General features: G+C 50.9%; 1 protein-coding gene across 1 annotated transcript in view; it reads right to left on the bottom strand.

Annotated features, from left to right (window-relative positions):
* COL4A1 (collagen type IV alpha 1 chain) overlaps positions 1–18,494 on the bottom strand; it is a 130,087-nt gene that overhangs the window by 40,637 nt on the left and 70,956 nt on the right. The window contains 16 exon segments of the mRNA XM_045081320.1: positions 490–531; positions 2,125–2,178; positions 2,500–2,544; positions 3,261–3,311; positions 3,460–3,486; positions 3,970–4,056; positions 5,277–5,318; positions 5,833–5,868; positions 7,052–7,114; positions 7,195–7,278; positions 9,127–9,153; positions 9,289–9,342; positions 9,829–9,891; positions 9,997–10,041; positions 11,038–11,082; positions 11,170–11,259. Coding sequence (XP_044937255.1) covers positions 490–531; positions 2,125–2,178; positions 2,500–2,544; positions 3,261–3,311; positions 3,460–3,486; positions 3,970–4,056; positions 5,277–5,318; positions 5,833–5,868; positions 7,052–7,114; positions 7,195–7,278; positions 9,127–9,153; positions 9,289–9,342; positions 9,829–9,891; positions 9,997–10,041; positions 11,038–11,082; positions 11,170–11,259 — 855 coding nt within the window.

Genomic DNA, 18,494 nt, shown 5'->3' with positions numbered 1-18,494 from the left:
GGTACGGAAGGGGCCCCGCATCTGGAGGAGGAGGTTCCGGGCTTCCCCGCAGCCATCCCGCTCCGGGAAGCGCACCCCGAGAAGACATGTGCCGCCCATGCATCTTTACGAGAAGTAAAATGCTATCTGCAGGCCTGAAGACGGTTTTACTAGGGAGAGTCAAATGATGGGTGGTCAGTTTCTTTCAGCATTTTCCTTAATGGACCATCAGAAAAAGAAAAGTTTCAAAAGTTTTGCTCTTATCATTACCCACGGGCAAATCTTTCCAGTGTCTGTGGTCGAGGAAATGCAGAAATTATCAAAATATAATAAAAAGTAAGTACCAAACGCCACACAATATAGAATATAAGTTTATGACTTTAAATAACACACGCCCTCTCTACACACGCACGCGCACGCACACACGCGCGCACAAACACACACACGTACGTCAGGCACGTGGCCCCAGATCCCGACAGACGACCAAACAGCACTTTTACTTTTACTCACAATTCCGGGTGGGCCTGGAGGACCTGCTTCACCTTTGTCTCCCTACAAAAGAAGAAATACTTCTATTTTTTGACTAGACCATGGCTCAACTTCTTGTTCCAGAAAAATAAGGACTGCGCCCACTTACACCAAAGTTATTTCCTGTGAGGGACTCAAAGCGCCTGCACTTACTACACCGAAAGCGGACGCAGGTCCCTCTGCTTTGCGGGACCGTGATGCGCAAAAGGAAGGATTTCCGCAAAGGGTCCAGGGCGGGGGTGGGGGGGGGCGTCTAATTGTTCACGTGACAAAGCAGCTGACGGTGTTCCTTGTGTCTGATCGCTCGCCACCTCGGGCAATGCAAACAGAGTCCTTCCTGAGCTGAATTAGTATCTGGTGATTTTTCAATAAAATAAACGTAAATGGAATGAAAGCCTCTGATTTCTAAATACGTTTTCTTAAGGAAATCACTATACCAGAGGTTTTTAGGCGTCAGGCTGTCTAAACCTGCACCGGAAATCAGAATGAAAGGAACCTGTGGTTTCATCTTTCCCCCCCTAAAATCCAGCATGACCTGAAAACATTGGGTGGATAAATTCTAATCACCTTTAGCCTTAATTTCATTCATATTAGAAGAAAAAACCCAAAGGAATTAATCGTGCTATGTCCGATGTTTTACGTAAGTCCCACAATAACACCTCTAGGAGTCCCAAGACCTGCACATACCCCATGAATGCAGCTGCCCCTTTAAGTCACAGCAATAAACTTAGCAGTAAACCCGCACTAGATGCTTTAATTTTCCTGATTTGAATATGAGACTTTAGAAGTATCTGCGAGACTTAAAAACTACCTTAGTGAAAACATCCTAAACACACTTACCTTTTAAAGCCTTCAAGACTGGACCTCCTCAACAGTGCCAGTGTCAGGGAAGGATCTTCCCCTTCGTCCCTGGCTTTCAGGCACTGCGAGGCCCGCCCCCACCCGCGAGTCGTGCTGGAGACGCTGTTCCAAAGCTATTTCCGTCAGCACAGACTCAGGCTACCTAGTCTCGCATCGGTGAGCGTTTTCTGCCTATCACATCGACAAATATTTCATAAAGTTTGATAACAAGCACTCGCCCAGAAAAAGGGCGTGTAGGAATCCGTGACTGGGAAATGACCAGACAAGGGAACACAGATTCTTGTCCTTGTGAGCGTGTGGGTACGACCCACACACCAAGCAACACAAGGCGTGGACACAGGATGTCCCGGGCGGCTGCGCGTGTACACTCAGACGCATCCACGCCGTGTCCTTAAGGGAGGAAGCTGGACGCTCCGCACAGCCTGTTGTTCCAGAGGGGTGTGTGCGCGTGAACGCACAGGACACAGTAACGGGAAAGTTAAACAAACTTGCTTTCCTTCATCCTGTCTGCATTTTTTATTGTTCCGAAACTAGATAAAATTCATCTACTACAAAAGACACATAACAACCTAAAAACCTGAACGAGTGGAACATTTTATGCTCCTCTTTCTAAAACAATCACAGGCGTCAATAAAACCACGAAGTTAAGGCGTGTGCTGCTCACAGGGAGGGCAGTCATTTTTATTACTTGAGCCCCGAGTTTTAGGAAACTGAACCGTAGGCTGCAGGGAATGCTTCCGTAGTGTCGTGGCTTACCTTGAAACCTTCGCGGCCTGGGGGTCCCGGGTACCCCGTGTCGCCTGGAAAGCCCTGTGGGGGGACACGGAAAGCACCCATCAACAGCCAAGCCAACAGTTTGCTCCTAAAAACTACAGAGAAAGGGCTGCCTGGGGGGCTCAGCTGTTAAGTGTCTGCCTTGGGCTCAGGTCATGTTCTCAGGGTTCTGGGATCTGCCTTGGGCTCAGGTCATGATCTCAGGGTCCTGGGATCGAGCCCCACATCGGGCTCTCTGCTCAGCGGAAAGCCCGCTTCCCCCTCTCCCACTCCCCCTGCTCATGTTCCCTCTTTCGCTGTCTCTCTCTCTGTCAAATAAATAAACATTTTTTTAAACAATTACAGAGAAATACTTACTGGACTCCCTTTTTCTCCTTTTTCGCCATCTTTTCCAGGTTTTCCCTGTGCAATAAAGATGGAGAGAGATCTCAGCATTTCATGAAAGCAATAATAAACAGTCTCCAGCATCCAGGCCGGGAAGCTGCGTAGGCTGACAGTACCACAGAGTGAGCAATGCCGTCTACGCAGGTTGGCTATAGAAACAGGACAGCAGAAGCGGACTTGTCAATGCTTAAACAACAGGGCCTGATGAGTTCCCCATCTCCTAAGGCAAGCGTGGCATCTGGCCGCACAGTGAACAGCAGAGAAGTTTCCGAATGGCAAGGGCTGGTGGCTGATAAGCAGAGGATTCGTTTCAACGAAGCTCCCCCCATCACGGCGGGGTGGGAGCCGGAGACCAGCGGCTGGGGCTCCTGTCCCCAGGCTTCGTGGGCTGGGAGGCATCTGAGCATCTCGGCTCTTGACCGCTCATGAAGCAGCAGCAACGGGCACGGAGTGCTCTGAGCAAGTGAACGGGGGCTCTCCATGAGAAGCCAGTGGGCTGGGGCTGGGGGGCTCTTCCGAGAGACCAGAGCCCCCACCTCCCAGGAAGGACTCTCAGATGGAGGCGGCCTCCTCATTCCTGCTCACACGGGCTCCAGGAAAGCCCTTCGGGAGAGGACGGGGAGAAACCGAAGAGCCCAACCCGCGTCTTCCACTCAGGCTTCTGTAAACCCAGGACTCCAGGAAAGGAAGGAACGTGCTCGCATAAGAAGCAAAAGGACTCTGAGGGTACTCACTCGGGGCCCTGGCTTTCCGGGCTCCCCTTTCTCTCCAAACCCTGGCATTCCCTTGAAAGAACAAAAAGAGAGCGTCGCTAGGGTATTTAAGTAAAATATTAAATTATGCAAATATCACAGAGAAGGTGAGTAAGCTTGTAACTTAAATCCAGTACAAACATTCACATAAAATAGCAATGAACAAGAACGGAGTACTCACCTGAAATCCAGGTTCACCTTTTTGACCCTAGAAGGATTTTTTTAAAAAGAGCAAGAGCGTGAGCCATGAGCACTAATGGCTGTATTGATTTTTATAAACACTGAACGTGCAAGTTAAAAAATTCCTTTTCTTGCTATGTTAACAAGGAACTGCTCCTTGGTCTCCAATATTCAAATTTCAACACTGGCAAGGCTGTGGGTTTAATTACGCTCTGTCTGTGGCAGCTGTGACCCGCCACCCCCAGCGGGTCTCGCTGCCGCTGCCCAGCCCAGCCCCAACCTGGCGCATCTAAGAAGCCCTCCCTCGGGGGTCAACCTTGCTCCAACCCAGTTCCAGCTGCTTCTGCTCTCCAGACACTCGGATTCTGTGGGGTGGAGAGTCTATAAGCCTGCCCTGCAGGTCACTGGTGCGTGTAACCGGAGAAACCGGACTCGGACCCCGTTTCCCTATATGCCTTCCATTTGTCCAAATTAGAAAGCCAGCCTTCACCGGACAAAATCCATCTCATACCTTTTCTCCTTTGGTGGCAAAGTCTCCTTTTTCTTTAACTTGAGCTTGTCCTGGTACTCCCGGAGGCCCACTGACCCCCTGGTCACCCTGTTGATTCAAACAATGGGAATGAATGAGGCATAACATTAAGTATACAAAGAAGAAAATGCAGAGGCAGACAAAAGCCTAAAACTAGACATCTATTTTTTTAAAAATGTAAATTATCTCTGTCCTAACCTATCCCCGTCTCAGCAGAAAGTTCAGTTTGGGCAGGAAGACAGCACAGTCAAGACATGAAGACACGAAGCCAGGAGACCCTGCGGAGTCAGGAGAGCCACCACATCAAGGAAGAACACCAAAATCAGACACGTCTCCCAATGCATCCAGGCCTGTTTTTAGGCAGTTTATGTGTCCACAGCAGGACACATGCACAGTCTGACGGCATTTAGACGGAGGAAAGGGGCACAGACTGCCCCAGAGAGCCTGGGAAGAAAGGAGGGATCTTTAGGTGCCCCAGAAGGAAGACAGCCCTGACGAACTTTCTTCCTCGGGCACCCTAACGGCTGCGTGCAACGGAAGTACAGAATCCCAGCGACGGCACAATGAGCGAGATCCAAAGAATTCAATGGTGTCATTACAGGGTCACCTTACAGTGAGGTTTATGGAAAGACTGGACCAAATTCGGAGTGGAACCCAGAGGCCAAGAGTCAGTCCAGACCTGCCCAGGCCTCAGCCACACGCGGCACCCGCCAGTGGTGGTCTCTACACGGGTGTGGACAGCAGTGGAGATGTGGGCCCCGGGGCAGGCGCGGCCACAATCCCCAGAACCCCCACTGGCTCAGCCCCGCTTCCCTGATCTGATCCAGGGAAACCCGCAGAGAGATCAGCAGAGGATCAGGGACCGCCCCCCACCCCGGCCTCCCTCCCCCCGCTCCATTGTGTGCCTCGCTGTTTCTGTGGCTCACCTCCTCCGCATTTAGGCATGGCAGCCTTCCGTCGCTGCAGGGGTTAGCAGAGTCGTGCTACCAACTGACTCTTTTATAATAAAGTCTAGGGCTGGCTTTATCACTGCGTGCAAACATTCTGATTGAACTCGACGTACAGAGAACTAGAATTAATGGCCTCATCGTATTCTCTGCTGGTCAGATCACAGGTGGAAAATGTCAGACAATTCTTGCTTTCCAGTGTAGGAAAACACTAATGAAGGACGTGCAGAGAAGCCTAATATGGCTGTAGGGGACCAAGAAAGGGTTCCGAGGCTGCAGCTCCTTTTACACTTAGAACCGTGACTTTAAACATGAAAACACTCCAAAGCGATGTGTACTCACCTTATCACCTTTTGGCCCTTGAAAACTTAAGCCCATTTGCCCCTGTTGATGAAAAATAGGCTTCCATGTTACTCTGCTCAAAATCATCTAATAAATATCACATAAAATACAGAAAATGTAATAACAGGATAGAGTTAAGGCAAGAACTTCTTTCAACAATTACCATGAAATTTTCAACAAAGTTGTGATCACATTATATTCAATGTCCATTAAGAATTTCTTTAAAGTGTTATTGAAAAAATTCTATAAAACCTTTTTTTTCAATTTAAAGTTTTTAAAATCTGACTATAGGAAACTAAGGGAAAGATCCGTGCTTCCAAAATAACGCATAAGGGGTGCTGGAAGGAAAGACAGTCGGATGGATAGACAGATGGACAGACAGACAGACAGGCAGATGCATGGAGAGAGGGACAGGTGGATGGACAGATGTTTAACAGAGATAGATAAAGAAATGTAATTTTCCAAAACTGTTTAAAGAGACTTTAGAGCAAAGAGCGGTGATTTCGCAGTAGCCTTAAACAAATGCCAAAGAAAGTCAAATGAAAAATAGTTTTACCTTTTCACCTGGAGGGCCAGGAGGGCCTGGAGGACCCTGTAAGAGACAGCGTTTTAATTTACGATCACTCACGACCCTGGTGAGACGGACGTGCTTCTTTCTACCAGAGTTCCCTTAAGGCTCCCAGAATTAATGCAGTTATAGATTTGTGAAGTATTTAAATTTATCCTGTGCTTTGGATCTATAAGATTTGGAAAATAACTAGGAATTAGCCCAGGATAATAATTAACAGGGATGAAACACCTCAAAATCTTAGGCACTTCCCTGTGAAATCCCCTGATCCAAGAACGTGTCGGGAGCAGAGATGCTGAACGAAATTCTCAGCCCAACTCTGAGAGCCCTAGAGCTTCCAGTTCAGAAATGGTGTTCGCCCACTGTGGATATAACTCTTTATCTATGAAGCTGAATGATTTCTTCAAGTGCATAAGCCGTAATGAAGGAAAAACCTTCCTGTATTTGCAACAAAATTTCAGAGTGCTTTTCAGTCATTAAAAAAACAAAACAACAACAACAAAAAAACTAATCATTCTTGCAAAAATGAGTCCATTTATTTGCGAGAATATAAAAGAGAACGGACATGAGAATTGCTGGATTGGATAGGGAGGGGCGGGAGGGCGGCCTGACAGACCCTTAAGGACAGTCGGGCAGGCTAGCAAAAGGACGCTACCGTCTGGGGAACATTGTTCCTTGCTGGTGAACATGACATTTAACCAATGGCTAAGTCTCGTTCATATTAACTCTCTTGTGCTCTCAAAATGTGTGAGTGGGAGGAGATGGGCCCTCGTCCTACTGGGAACCACCAGCTGTGCAGGAGGCCAGCGAGAGAGGGGAGCCCTGGGTGGGGGTGGGGGTCTCTCAGGGGGCTTATGTCCCGGAGCTCAGTCCAGGCACATCTCCAGGCTGTGCATCTCCAGGCACAGCCGGCCTTGTCCATCTCTGAATTTGGCCTCCTCGGGCCACAGTACCACAGGCAGGCACCCAGGCCCTCTAGGAATGAACGTGTTATCTGTGTGGGCCATGGTGGCTATCACCAGCCTCCCACCCTGGGCTCTGGAATACGAGTGTCCTAAGTGCCTGACACTCTCCCAAGAAAGCAGCTCATTCTCTCCATCCGGGCACAACAACTGTGTAAGTCGGGATGACACCGGATTTACTTCTGTGCCTTCAACACAGCTGTTCCTCCAGTGAGTGACTCCGAGAGGTTCCCCCCAACACTTACTGGTGGTCCGGTAAATCCTGGAGGGCCCACAGGACCCTGGAGGCCTGGCAGTCCTGGCGAGCCCTGGAAGTTGTTGAAAATGGAATTAGATGGGAACTAGGAGAGACGCTTCGAGTGCATAGAGTTGTTTAGCAAATGCTTACTGGTGCTCCTGGGGGTCCAGGAAATCCTCTTTCACCTTTCAACAGGGTCCCAGGCACATACCCGATGATTTCACCCGGATCCCCCTAGGGGATGAAGAAAGGAAAAAAAGTCACAATTACTGCTATTTCTATAAAGAAATAGCAGTCGGCTATTACTCAGCTATTTCTATGCCGAGTAAGAGGCGTGCGTTACAGGTGTGGAATCCAGGAGCAAGGCTCTGTCTACACCTGGAGTATACACACTGCCGCCTCCGTCACTGCTAGTATCTTACCGCCCAGTGCCTGGTGCAGCAGGCGCGGCTCCGCTGGACGGGACGGAGGCGCCGGTGGAAGGAGCCCCAGCCCGAGCCCGCAGCCATCCCGCACACACGGAGGGAGCGCGCAGATCAGGGCCACGGGCCCCGAGCATTCTCTTGCGGTAAGGATTATCTGTCACTAAAAGCCCCTGAATGAGCATTTTTATAAAAGCAAGGTATGATGGTAAATTTTGTGTGTCTACTTGGCCAGGCCCCAGTACCCAGACATTTGGTTAAGCCCCAGTCTGGATGTCGCTGTGAAGGTATTTTTATGAGAAGATAACGATTTAAGTCAGGAGACTCTGAGCAGGTCAGTCGCCATGATGTGGGTGGGCCGCGTCCAATCAGTGGACGGCCTCACGAGGGAAAAGAAAAAAAAACACCTGAACTCCCCCAAGAAAGAGGGAACTCTGTCTCCAGAAAACCTCTGAACTGGGACCCTGGCTCTTCCCCGCACCTCCAGCCGGCCATCCTGCCCTGTAGATTTTGGGGTTGACAGCCCACACAGTCATGTGATTCCTTAAAATAAATCTACCAGGTCACACAGCTATGCCCGCACACACCTATATCCATAAATACACACATGCCCCCTGCTGGTTCTGGTTCTCGCAGAGCCCTGACTAAAACACGGGATGGTCATGATACGGGACGATCATGTTTCTCAGGTGTTCTTGGACCCGGGGGCACATGAACACGCAACCTCACTCAGACACGTGGTTGTCTCTGGTGTGGCTGTTGAGGAACGGGAAGTTGGGAACTGTACCCAACACCCAGATGCCCCTGCTCTCGGAACCGCCGTGCGGCACGGGGCACGCACCCTGAGTCAGGTCGGCGAGAGCCATGGAACCCCACTATGCCAGCACCGCACCGCCAGGGAAGGACTCGCAGGCAGCATTCTCTGCTCCCCCACGACCAGGGAAGAATGCCGAGGGGCCAGGGCATGGCCATGCACCTGCGGGGACCACACCCCATGCCGGCTCACTGTGCAAGTGTGGATGGAGGAACCGCCCCCGCTGGGGAGGCAGCAGGGACCCCATCACTCCGGGTGCCACAGCAGGAGGGGCTCAGAGCATCCCTTCCTCACCATGGGCAGAGGGTTCTGGGTCCCCCCCCGACGCAGGGGGATAGTCAAGCTGAGAAAGGCCATGGACTCACTCTGAATAAGGAGGGGGCAGTGGCAGGACACCAAGGATCTAGCCTAACAGAATGGGGCCTTCCTGCAGGAATCACAGACTTTACAACAGTGACTCCAGACGACACGCAACACGCAAGACGCCTGCGTTGAAGTGAAGCCGGGATACCCGTCTGAGCACGTCTGTCCCGTGGCTCAGGGAAAGGAGCATCACCGGGACGGGCTCTGCAGAGCACTAACCTGGCCCGGATCCCATCTGCTAACACTCACCACCACACCGTGCTTCCCACTGCTGCTTACTTCCTACTCAGAAACTGCACCCAGGGTCTCAGGTTCACACCCTGAAATTTAAGTTTGTGCCTACGACTGGGATACTCGTGGAACAGGGCGGGTTAGATGAACGCGTTAACGGGCAATCAGTCAACCAAGGTGACCTGAAGGGAACGTGTCTGTCCGGCCCCCGCTTTCCTCCTGCAATGAACCCAGCAATGCGTGCGGACGTACCTTCATTCCTGGCAACCCTGGCGGCCCCTGGAAAAGAGAAGAGTGATCAGAACACGGCACTGGCGTGAAGAGGGAAGTCCAAGGCAAGGAAAGCGAAGGGAACGAGAAGAAAAGAATTACAACCAAAGGAGGAAGTTCTAGCGGAAACAGTGCTATACTCACGGGATTTCCAGCGAATCCAGGCAAACCCGGGGGCCCCAGAGGCCCTGGCTCACCCTAGGGGACAGCAGAGGGTCAGTCGGATGCAAGGCTGACAGGACATCATTCCAGATGCCCCTTCAGTTACTCCGCCCCCCATTCAGAGAGACGTCATTTGCTGGTGAAAATCACATCCTAAAAACGATGTGTCACCAGCTTCACTCTCCGTGCTCCTTCCCGACAGAAGACAGCTCTCTGAGAACAGGGACACGGGTGAATACTGGCATTTTATCTGCGTCAGCGACAGCTAAGAGGCGAGGAGTTTCATGTTTAAAGTGACTACAGGGTAAGAGCCCATGAAAAAGAAAGGCACAATTCCATGTTTGTTGAACTAACAAAATATGAGGAACGTGCAGCTCCTCATCAGATAAAAAGTGCTTGGGGAGGGATGGTGTCTGTCCAGCTGGGGCAGTAAAACCGTGTTCACAGGACAGCACCGTCCGATGGTCAGCTCGGGAAGCAGGGCAGCCTGCGCGTGAGGGAGGGACCTCGTCCCAAAGTTACCTTTGTTCCGTTGCATCCGGGGATACCTGGAGGACCGGGGGGACCGTCTTGGCCAGGAATACCCTGCGATTGAGAAGGTACAAAGGTTGCCCAACGAAGACCGCCGCATGGTGCCGTCAGGCCCATCACGCGTCTCACCGAGGAAGCACGTGCATTTTATCTACGTACCGGCAGTCCTGGGTTTCCGGGGTAACCCGCTGCTCCTGGGGGTCCCTGTAAGGGTAGAAATGAGAGGGCAGTGAGCATGGGGCCTCATCTCCTCCCACTGCACCCGCCCGGCTACGTGCCCGCGGCCCCCACCCGGCCCACGGGCATTCTGCGGGAGAGGCGGCCAGCGCCCAGCCCACAGGGGCGGCATGTCTACACCCAACGTTGGCTCGAATCACTTCCAAAATCAAGGCTGCACCCTCATAAAGGAACTGTCCTCATGTCTCTGTGATTTCTAGGGAAATGATATACTGTTTATTACATGTATAAATATTATGTCATAGACGTCGTATCCACGTAAACACATTAAGTTATGTATGTATACGCAGATATAATTTACATTAAAATCTCGGATCGCTGGGGACGAGAGTTCGTGAGATCAGTCATCTCACTGCGGGCAGAGTGCCAGGCCTGTCCTCGAGGAGCTCTGCGGCTCCTTCCCCCCGGGCGGCTCCAGGGCTCTGGCCGCGGCCTCCTACCCCAGAAGTGCCAGCTACTTGCCCCCCAGCTGGGTAACACCAGCAGAAGGAAATGCTGAGAGCGTCCTCCTGCTTCTCTACTTTCAAACCCTGCTCTCAGAGGTCTTCACCTGGGCCTCTCCCAGGAGGGGAGGCCCAAGCCCCAGGCAGAGCGAGAAGAGCAAGGTGAGCTCTCCAAATGCAACCGCTTCTCACAGCACAGGAAGCCCTTTCCTTCAGTGACACGTAGACCTGTCATCTCCCCGCCCCCAAAATAAAGCAGGTCCACGGGAGAAGCACAGGGCAGGAGAAGCCGGCCCGAGGATGGGGCGGAGCTGGGGCCAGCACTCACGTCACCCGTCCTGGCCCCACGGGCCCCACGCGGTCACAGCGCCGGGCAGAGAGGCCGGCGACGGGACAGGCGAGGAGAAGGGACGCCCCGAGGACTGCTGGGAGGCGGGAGGGGCAGAGAGCCCGCTCCGGGAGGCGTCCCTGGATCACGTCTCACCACAGCATCACAGACTTAAGTCACACTTGTACTCACTCTTGTCCCTTTCGTTCCGGGCAGCCCGGGTTCTCCAGTGTCACCCTGAAACCAGACAGAAGTGTCTCCATGAGAAGAGTGTGGAGCACCTTAAACGCACACCCCCCGCCCCCATGACCCAGCCAAGCTTACCTTTTGTCCTGGTGGCCCCTGCGGCCCCTCGGGTCCTTGCATCCCGGGAAACCCGATGACACCTTGCAACCCTGGGAGGCCCCTTTCGCCCTGTGGAGGAGCAGCGGCAGGTCAGCGAGGAGGCGCGTTGGACCAAACGGAGGAGATGAGTCGGCACTCACCCTTCCACGTGCCGCCCAGCACCGCACAAGTCTACGCGGCATCTGAAAGCCGACGCCGCAAACTAACCCGTTTCGGGAGGCTTCTCTCCACGGCACTTCAAGCTCTCTGAGGGCAGGACTCTTCACCCCCAAACCCTGGCACATGCTTTCCACGCACGATACACCAAATGCTAAATACTTTATCAGGTAATTAAAAAGAGAAAAAGTTGGGGTTTTCTCACTGAACCGATCACGCACGCAGTCACCTAGTGGGATCGTATCAAACAGTAGGCACAGCGCCAAGACCCTGAAAGCCAGTCGGTTCTTCCTTCCAATTCCTAGGAGCTGTGAAGACGGAGCTCACGGTGTGAGCTGCAGCACGAAAGGCAGAGACTTCTCTGTGCAACGCACAGTCTGATGATGGGCTTTCAAAGGTGTCCTTAAAACGTGAGTTTTGCAAAGATATGATCCAAGTTTAACTATAGTCTCTGCCCTCACAGAGCAAAAAAATAAAGTAAGAAACATTATCTTTAGAACACTATTATTCGGACAGTCCGAAAGACTGGGGCGCTGAGCCCCAGGCTGACCCTTGAAGGACAAACACAGAATAAGTACATGAGGAGGAGAGAGGAGCCAGTGAGGCCGGATGGCGGCAAGAGGACGGCTCCGAGGTCCATTGAGCCACGTGAGCACAAGAAATTAAGCAAAAATACAACCAGCACAGAGCGTGGAGTGGAGAGGTGTCCACGCCCGCCCCGGACCCAGCATTTCTCCCAGAGGCATCGGTGAGCCCGTGACCCGGTTCCGCAGGAGTTAAGGAAGACTGCCACAGTTAAGTTGCCAACAGAAAAGCACCATCATCACAATACGAAATCAAGAAAACCTATTTTCTTTACAGCCTGTGGACTCTAACGCAACCTTATGAGACCAAGGGTCGCGCGAACAGCCATCGCCTGCGGACTCTGAGAAGCAGAAGGTCCTCTGGATGGCGGAGCACCCAGTTCTTTCCCAGTTATCTTAGCTCGAGTGAGAATAAGCCGACGAGACACACGCTCCACAGCGTCCACACGCACCTCCAGACACGCAGGCCACCACGCGTTCCCGAGAAGCACCTCGCGGAGGCACCGACGGAGGGAGTCAGGGCGAGGACTCCGGTCGCCGCCCCCCTTTCCCAACCACTTGGCTTGGGACTTGCTGCAAATTCGCTGCCTGTTGCGTTTTCAAAACGCAGAGTGTGGTTCCGCACGTGGGACTCCAACATGTGTGTGTACGGACGGCGGGACTCACTGGAGGTGTGAGTCCAGAGTCCAGAAACAGCGTGTAAATCAACGCGGAGGGGATTACGGCAAACCCCAGCAGGTATAATAAAATAGGAAATGGATTAAAGGAAATCAAGGCCTGTAGCCTGGAACGCCCTGGTGGACGGCGGCATCCAAGGAACCGAGCCCTCCGCGCAGGACCTCACACGAAATGCCGGCGCCTGCTCCGTAAGGCCTGGGCCAGCTGGGGAAGAAAAGCCCTCCCGGGCCAGGACTGGTTTCCCTGGAGAGCGGCTCCCATAGGCTCACTGTTAACCTGAACCAGGAGGGGTGTGCTCCAGCCACAGAGAATGCTGACCACAGAAACACAGCCACGCTGACCACAGAGACACAGCCACGCTGTCACCGCGCCGGCCTCCTCCCTGATCCTCGGACGCGGGAAAATTCTACCTGAAACAAGAGATGTGAACGGCGAACAGCTGGCTACGAAAACGAAATGAACACTGCACTGTGTCTCCCCAAAAAGCCTGACAGGGCATCGTAAGGAAATGCGAGAGGCACATCCGTGTAAGAGTTTCCAGTGTCTTCGGCAGTATATTTTTAGTACTTAATTACTATCTGGCTCTATCACTATGAGACCCGCTGCAGATAAGGCTTTCATTCTCATTTTAACCATGGAATGCATGGAGGCCCGGAGCCCGATTAGCTGATTCTTACAAGTTTCTCATTGAGTCAGCGCTAAAGCCAAAAATAGAAATGAGGTCAGCCTGCACACACAGTCCACGGTTTTTCTAGGTCACTAGAGCAAGCCTGTTCCCAGCAAACTGTTAAACAATTCAGCAGCATTAACCTATCCCCTTTAATGTCCATTTCACAGGTGGGAGCACTAGGATTCTGATGCTTAACTGACTTGTCACATGTCACGGGGTGACTCCCACATGCTGCCGGGAACAGAACTCCGAAATCTGCCAGTCCTCGCTTGAGCACAAGAACACATTCTTTCCCAAGGATCACCGGAATGCTTAAGCAATCCGTACATCCCAAGAGCTTTGAAATTAAGTAGCCAAGAAGGCAGTGACTCCTCCACCAACATGGCTCTGGTTATCGCCCACAGTTTTTTTTTTTTTTTTTTTTTTTTAACTTTCCCACTCTTTCGTTCAGACAAAAGTGCACATGAATAATCTAATAGCCCGTGCCCTGTCCAAAGCAATTACGGGCACCAGAGCGGAGCCAGCCAACAAGATAAATGTTCCAAGATCTCCACCGTTAGCTGGCAAACAGCGCTCACTGCGTGCGGGCCAGATGACTTCTCTGAGCTGTTAACAGATCTTTACAGCCATCGCGGGGAGAGCAGAAGCTGGTTGTGCTGCTCGTGCCCAAGCCAGAATACGCAGCTGCAACAGCGAGACCACAATGGTGGCCACCCATGTGCTGGACCTCAAGGCAGGACGCGTACAGTCAGAGCCCCTGAGAACTAGTCCCCAAGTCATCTAGTCCCCATGCTGTGTTAAAGGCAAGGTCCCAAACATGGCAGCCACGAACTCGTGCCGGGCACACACAGAGCCCACAGCCCGTGTTCATCCCGGTCAAGAACATTTCAATGGAGGAAGAAAAGAGAAGTTGGTTAAATATTACACAAAAGTTTTGATGCAATTGCATTCAGCAGTTTTACTCCTCAACGTCAGTGCAATGTATTCTACTAATTACAAAACAAGTGGATGTGTATGCGCCTATGACACAAGTGATCGCCACTGCAGCCTCAAATGATGGAATTCAGAATTTAAAGAGGAAGACCAAAATGCCATCATTATAAAGACAAAAGAATACAGCCATGGAGAATAATCTTGGCATCCAAATGAGCCGTTCTAAATTGGGCATGAAATAGAGTTTCATGGATGGAGCAACTTAAAAAATTTTGCATAAAACTTTGCATAAAATATGTATTATCTAAAGCAAGGAGATATTTTTTTTTAAATCCATAAAATATGGGAACAAAAGATTGTTATAATATCAGTCATTTCCCTTCCTTTTAAAATGCTTATGGAAACAAGTTCATAATGGAAATCCATCACTAAAGCCTTACCCCTTCCGTCTACGTCAGAAATCCAAATTCAAATGAAGCTCCCGGGATGGTTAACTTTGAAATAATGTGAAGCTTCCAACTTTGAAGGGTAACATAATTACCAACGACAAACACCACCAACAAAGAAGCAGGCATTGGGTCTTACCATCAGAGACCATATTGTGCCTGTTTCAATGGTCAGCATGGGGTCACATTTTCAGTTAAATTCTGAATTAATTTTTCACATCTGAAACAATATGACCGTGGGTCTTTGCAGGGCACTGACCCACAAGCAGAAGTGTCCCACTGCCCCAGGCGGGCCGACCACAGTGGTCGACCCCTGTGCAGCTACGTGCACTTGGATTCATCTGTTACGAAGCAGAACAGACCCAACAAGCGATGTTAACTAGATTTTGTGGCTGCATTTCCATCTCTTGGAAGTAAACACTTTAAAGGCGAGGATGTAGTTTTGTTCATCCACAATCTTTGAATTCAGTAAAATCGATGTGTGGACAGGATGAACCAAGCAGTGGTGAACATGACCGCTGGCGTGAAGCAAGACTGTGCGCGTGCCCCCCAGAAACTGACAGCACGGCGCACGATGGTGGCTGGGTCACTGGGCCCCATCCCCAGCCTAAAGCCTCGTGGGCATCGTCGGAGCCTGGCCGACATGTGCGCCCATGGCCGAAGCAGCCGCAGGGAGAGCAAGCCGTGATCGGGACGTGACGCCGGATCAGCTGTTTCTTTCTGTCATGGGTGCCTGGAGATTTCAATTTCCACACAAAGCTGCAAATGACTGAAGGAATGAGAGCATTTGCTTTTGGAGCCAGAGCTCACCAAGAACTCAGTGATGGGGAAATGATGGGTCACAGTCAGTCAATGGGTGGCGTGGGGATTCAGCCAAAAATTCCACAAGAGCGATTCTTTGAGCCCAACAACCATCAGACATCTGCAGGACCATTTCCTGAATGCCGACACTGCTGGGAAAGTGGTGGGAAGTGTCACGGGGTCCTGGAAAAACTGTGTGACGAGGCCCCCCTGGGAGCTCCATCCACACTGAGAAGCCTGACATCATGGCGGCAGGGCTGGCAGGCGGCCCAGGAGAGGCGGGAGGGACACACAGCTGGAGGCCGACACACTCGCCTAAGGGAAGGCCGTGTACACCGATTCTCCTTTGCAGGGGACACATACACAGATCGCTCTAAGAACGTACGTACGTTAACGTAAAGTATACTATGCTTCTTCTTTTTTTTTTTTTTTTAAGATTTTTTATGTATTTATTTGATAGAGATCACAGATGGGCAGAAAGGAAGGCAGAGAGAGAGGGAGAAGCAGGCTCCCCGCCGAGCAGAGAGCCTGATGTGGGGCTCGATGCGGGGCTCGATCCCAGGACTCTGAGATCACGACCCGAGCCGAAGGCAGAGGCGTAACCCACTGAGCCACGCAGGTGTCCCATACTGTGCTTCTTTGATTAATTAAACATAACATGAAGATTGTTTCCAGTAACCACTCTATCATTACTGTTGTTTCTTGCATTTAGTATTTCAACATTAAAGCAGGAAAGAGTAAAGCAATCATGGTCAGGAGGCATGGCTACTAATCTTTATTTTCTTCTCCAAACTCGGATTTTCTCTCTCAAACCCTGGTGATGTTCAGCTTGAAAGTCAATATTCGGAATCCTTACATTGTGCCTCTCCAGCAAATACGTGTTAAGAGCTGTAGCAATTATCCATGGAGGGGGAGAAAAGATGAGCGTTTAAGAGATCGTTCCTAGAAACTAGGACATTTCCACCTTTACAAATTCAAGGGAAGAGAAGAATCAGAAAGTTGTAAAAAAGAAAAAGAAAAAAAATCCCCCAACCCATGCCCTTCGAGTTCATGACCTGGTTTGCTGTCGGGTCCGTTCTCTTCCTAGGTGTGCTCTGGACCCATCCTGCCTCTGCTAACCCATGGGGGTTGCTCTGGGCAAGGAGACCCCACCCGCCTCTCACCACGTGAGCACGGCCAGGCTTGTTGTGACTTCTGGGGCTGCAGTTGGTCAAGTCTGCGTGGAGAAGGGGCCAACCGGCGTGCTGAGCCCTGGGAGGGACGCTGGCACGAGGCTCTTCTTTCCTTCCGCCCACCTGCACAGCCCATTCTGCAGGGTTCCTGGGTGCAGATGCTGGGCCAGTAGCGAAGATCCAGCTCACAGATGAGGCCCACCCATGCTCAGGTGATAGCTTGTCGGCCTTAGAGCCCACAGATACAGCACTTAACACAGAACCCTCTCCAACTCACCATGTTCAAGGACAGATTTCCTTTGGATAAATCCCAATATTGAAACACTTCAGCCCATGGTAAATTCCAGCACAATTCTTGGGAGTCTCAGCACTGCCGTGAAGCTCGCTAGTAGAGCTCATGGCTCAAATCATGCATAACACAAAACAAGCAGAAGGACAGGACAGAGGAAGGAGGTACCAAATCTATTTCTGATTACTGGGCTTCCGCAAAGAAGCGAACCCTAGATACTTTGATTTACAAAAGTCCACTCTGTATGGCAACTTGTGAGAAACAAAGAATTGCAAAGAGTTCTTTAGAAAATACTTCCCAAAGAATGGTCATTCAACACAAGAACTTGGAAGAGCTCTAAGTGGTGTCCTAATATAAAACTAAAACTGTTCCACTAAAGCCATCGAGAGCAAACTGTTCAGCCTCACTGATCTAGCAGAAAACACTTTCTAAAGTGGAAGGCACACTTGAGTGCTGAAAATCCTACCTGAAAATCTCCCAAAGATCCTCGGGACTTACAGAAAGTTCCTGACATTGCTCCCTAGCTGGAGGCGAGGACATATGCTTTGGTCATGCGTCTCTTACAGTCTTTTTGAAAAACACTTTCATTAATTCTTCCTCTGAAGCAGTAATCTGCTCAGAATATTTCTAAGTATAAATATTTAAGCCATTCCCCTGAAGGAGTCAGCTTCCCAAACTGGAAATAAGAAAAATATTGTGGTAACTGTTTTCCAAAGTCTCTTGGATATATTCATTCAAATCCTGCATATACGCTTCCTGATAAAGGCAATCTGATCAATAGCTTATTTCCATTTTCCCGTCAAACCACAACCAAATGCGGTTTGTTCTCCAGAAACATTTGTACTTCCTGGCCTCACGCTCTAATAAACATGATCGCATTTCAGTAATAAGGTTCACATCTCTTGATGGCTTTTCCTGCACAGCCCACGCCTCCTGCTCTGCCCCACGCCCCGGCTGTTCACCACCTCCTGGGCCAGCCCCCACCGCCCCGGGGCACTGTCCAGCCAGGTTCAGAGACAGATGCTCCCACATGAAACGTCTGCATTCCTACTCCACCCGTACCATCCCAGGCACCCAGGCACAGCCCCAGGATCTCAGCTGAACACCCCTCCTCAGGGAAGACCTCCCAGACACAGGCGATCTGAAGAAAACTACTACATCTACTGGCCCCGTTCAATGAAGGGGCTTTGAGAAGCTCTTGGAAGGAAACCCCCCAGGGCTCCGGCTTCCCACCACTAGGGGGCGCGAAGGGACTACACAGTTTTCCCATTAGACCCGCCTTGAACCTGAAGCATCCAGCCTTTTTTCTTAAATATTCATCATATTAATATATTAACTACTCAGTGCCATCGAGATATTAGCATGGGCACAGCTCAGAGAAATCAGTCTGATAAGGCCTAAGAGACAGAACACCCAGGGAAAGAAAGAATTCTAATTAGAATTAAGTATGAAGCTAGTAACCTCAACACCAAGGCCCTTGGTAGCAGGTGACCGGGCGGGCCCCACCGGTAACATGAATGATGGCTACTACTCAGATTGCTGCGTCCATTCATTCTATAAACTCAGAGTACCTGG

Source organism: Mustela putorius, unplaced genomic scaffold (genome assembly GCF_011764305.1).
Source record: "Mustela putorius furo isolate JIRA1106 unplaced genomic scaffold, ASM1176430v1.1 tig00000551_pilon_pilon_pilon, whole genome shotgun sequence".
Lineage (NCBI taxonomy): Eukaryota > Metazoa > Chordata > Mammalia > Carnivora > Mustelidae > Mustela > Mustela putorius.
The sequence above is the reverse complement of the archived record's forward strand: the minus strand, read 5'-3'. Positions and strand labels throughout refer to the sequence as shown.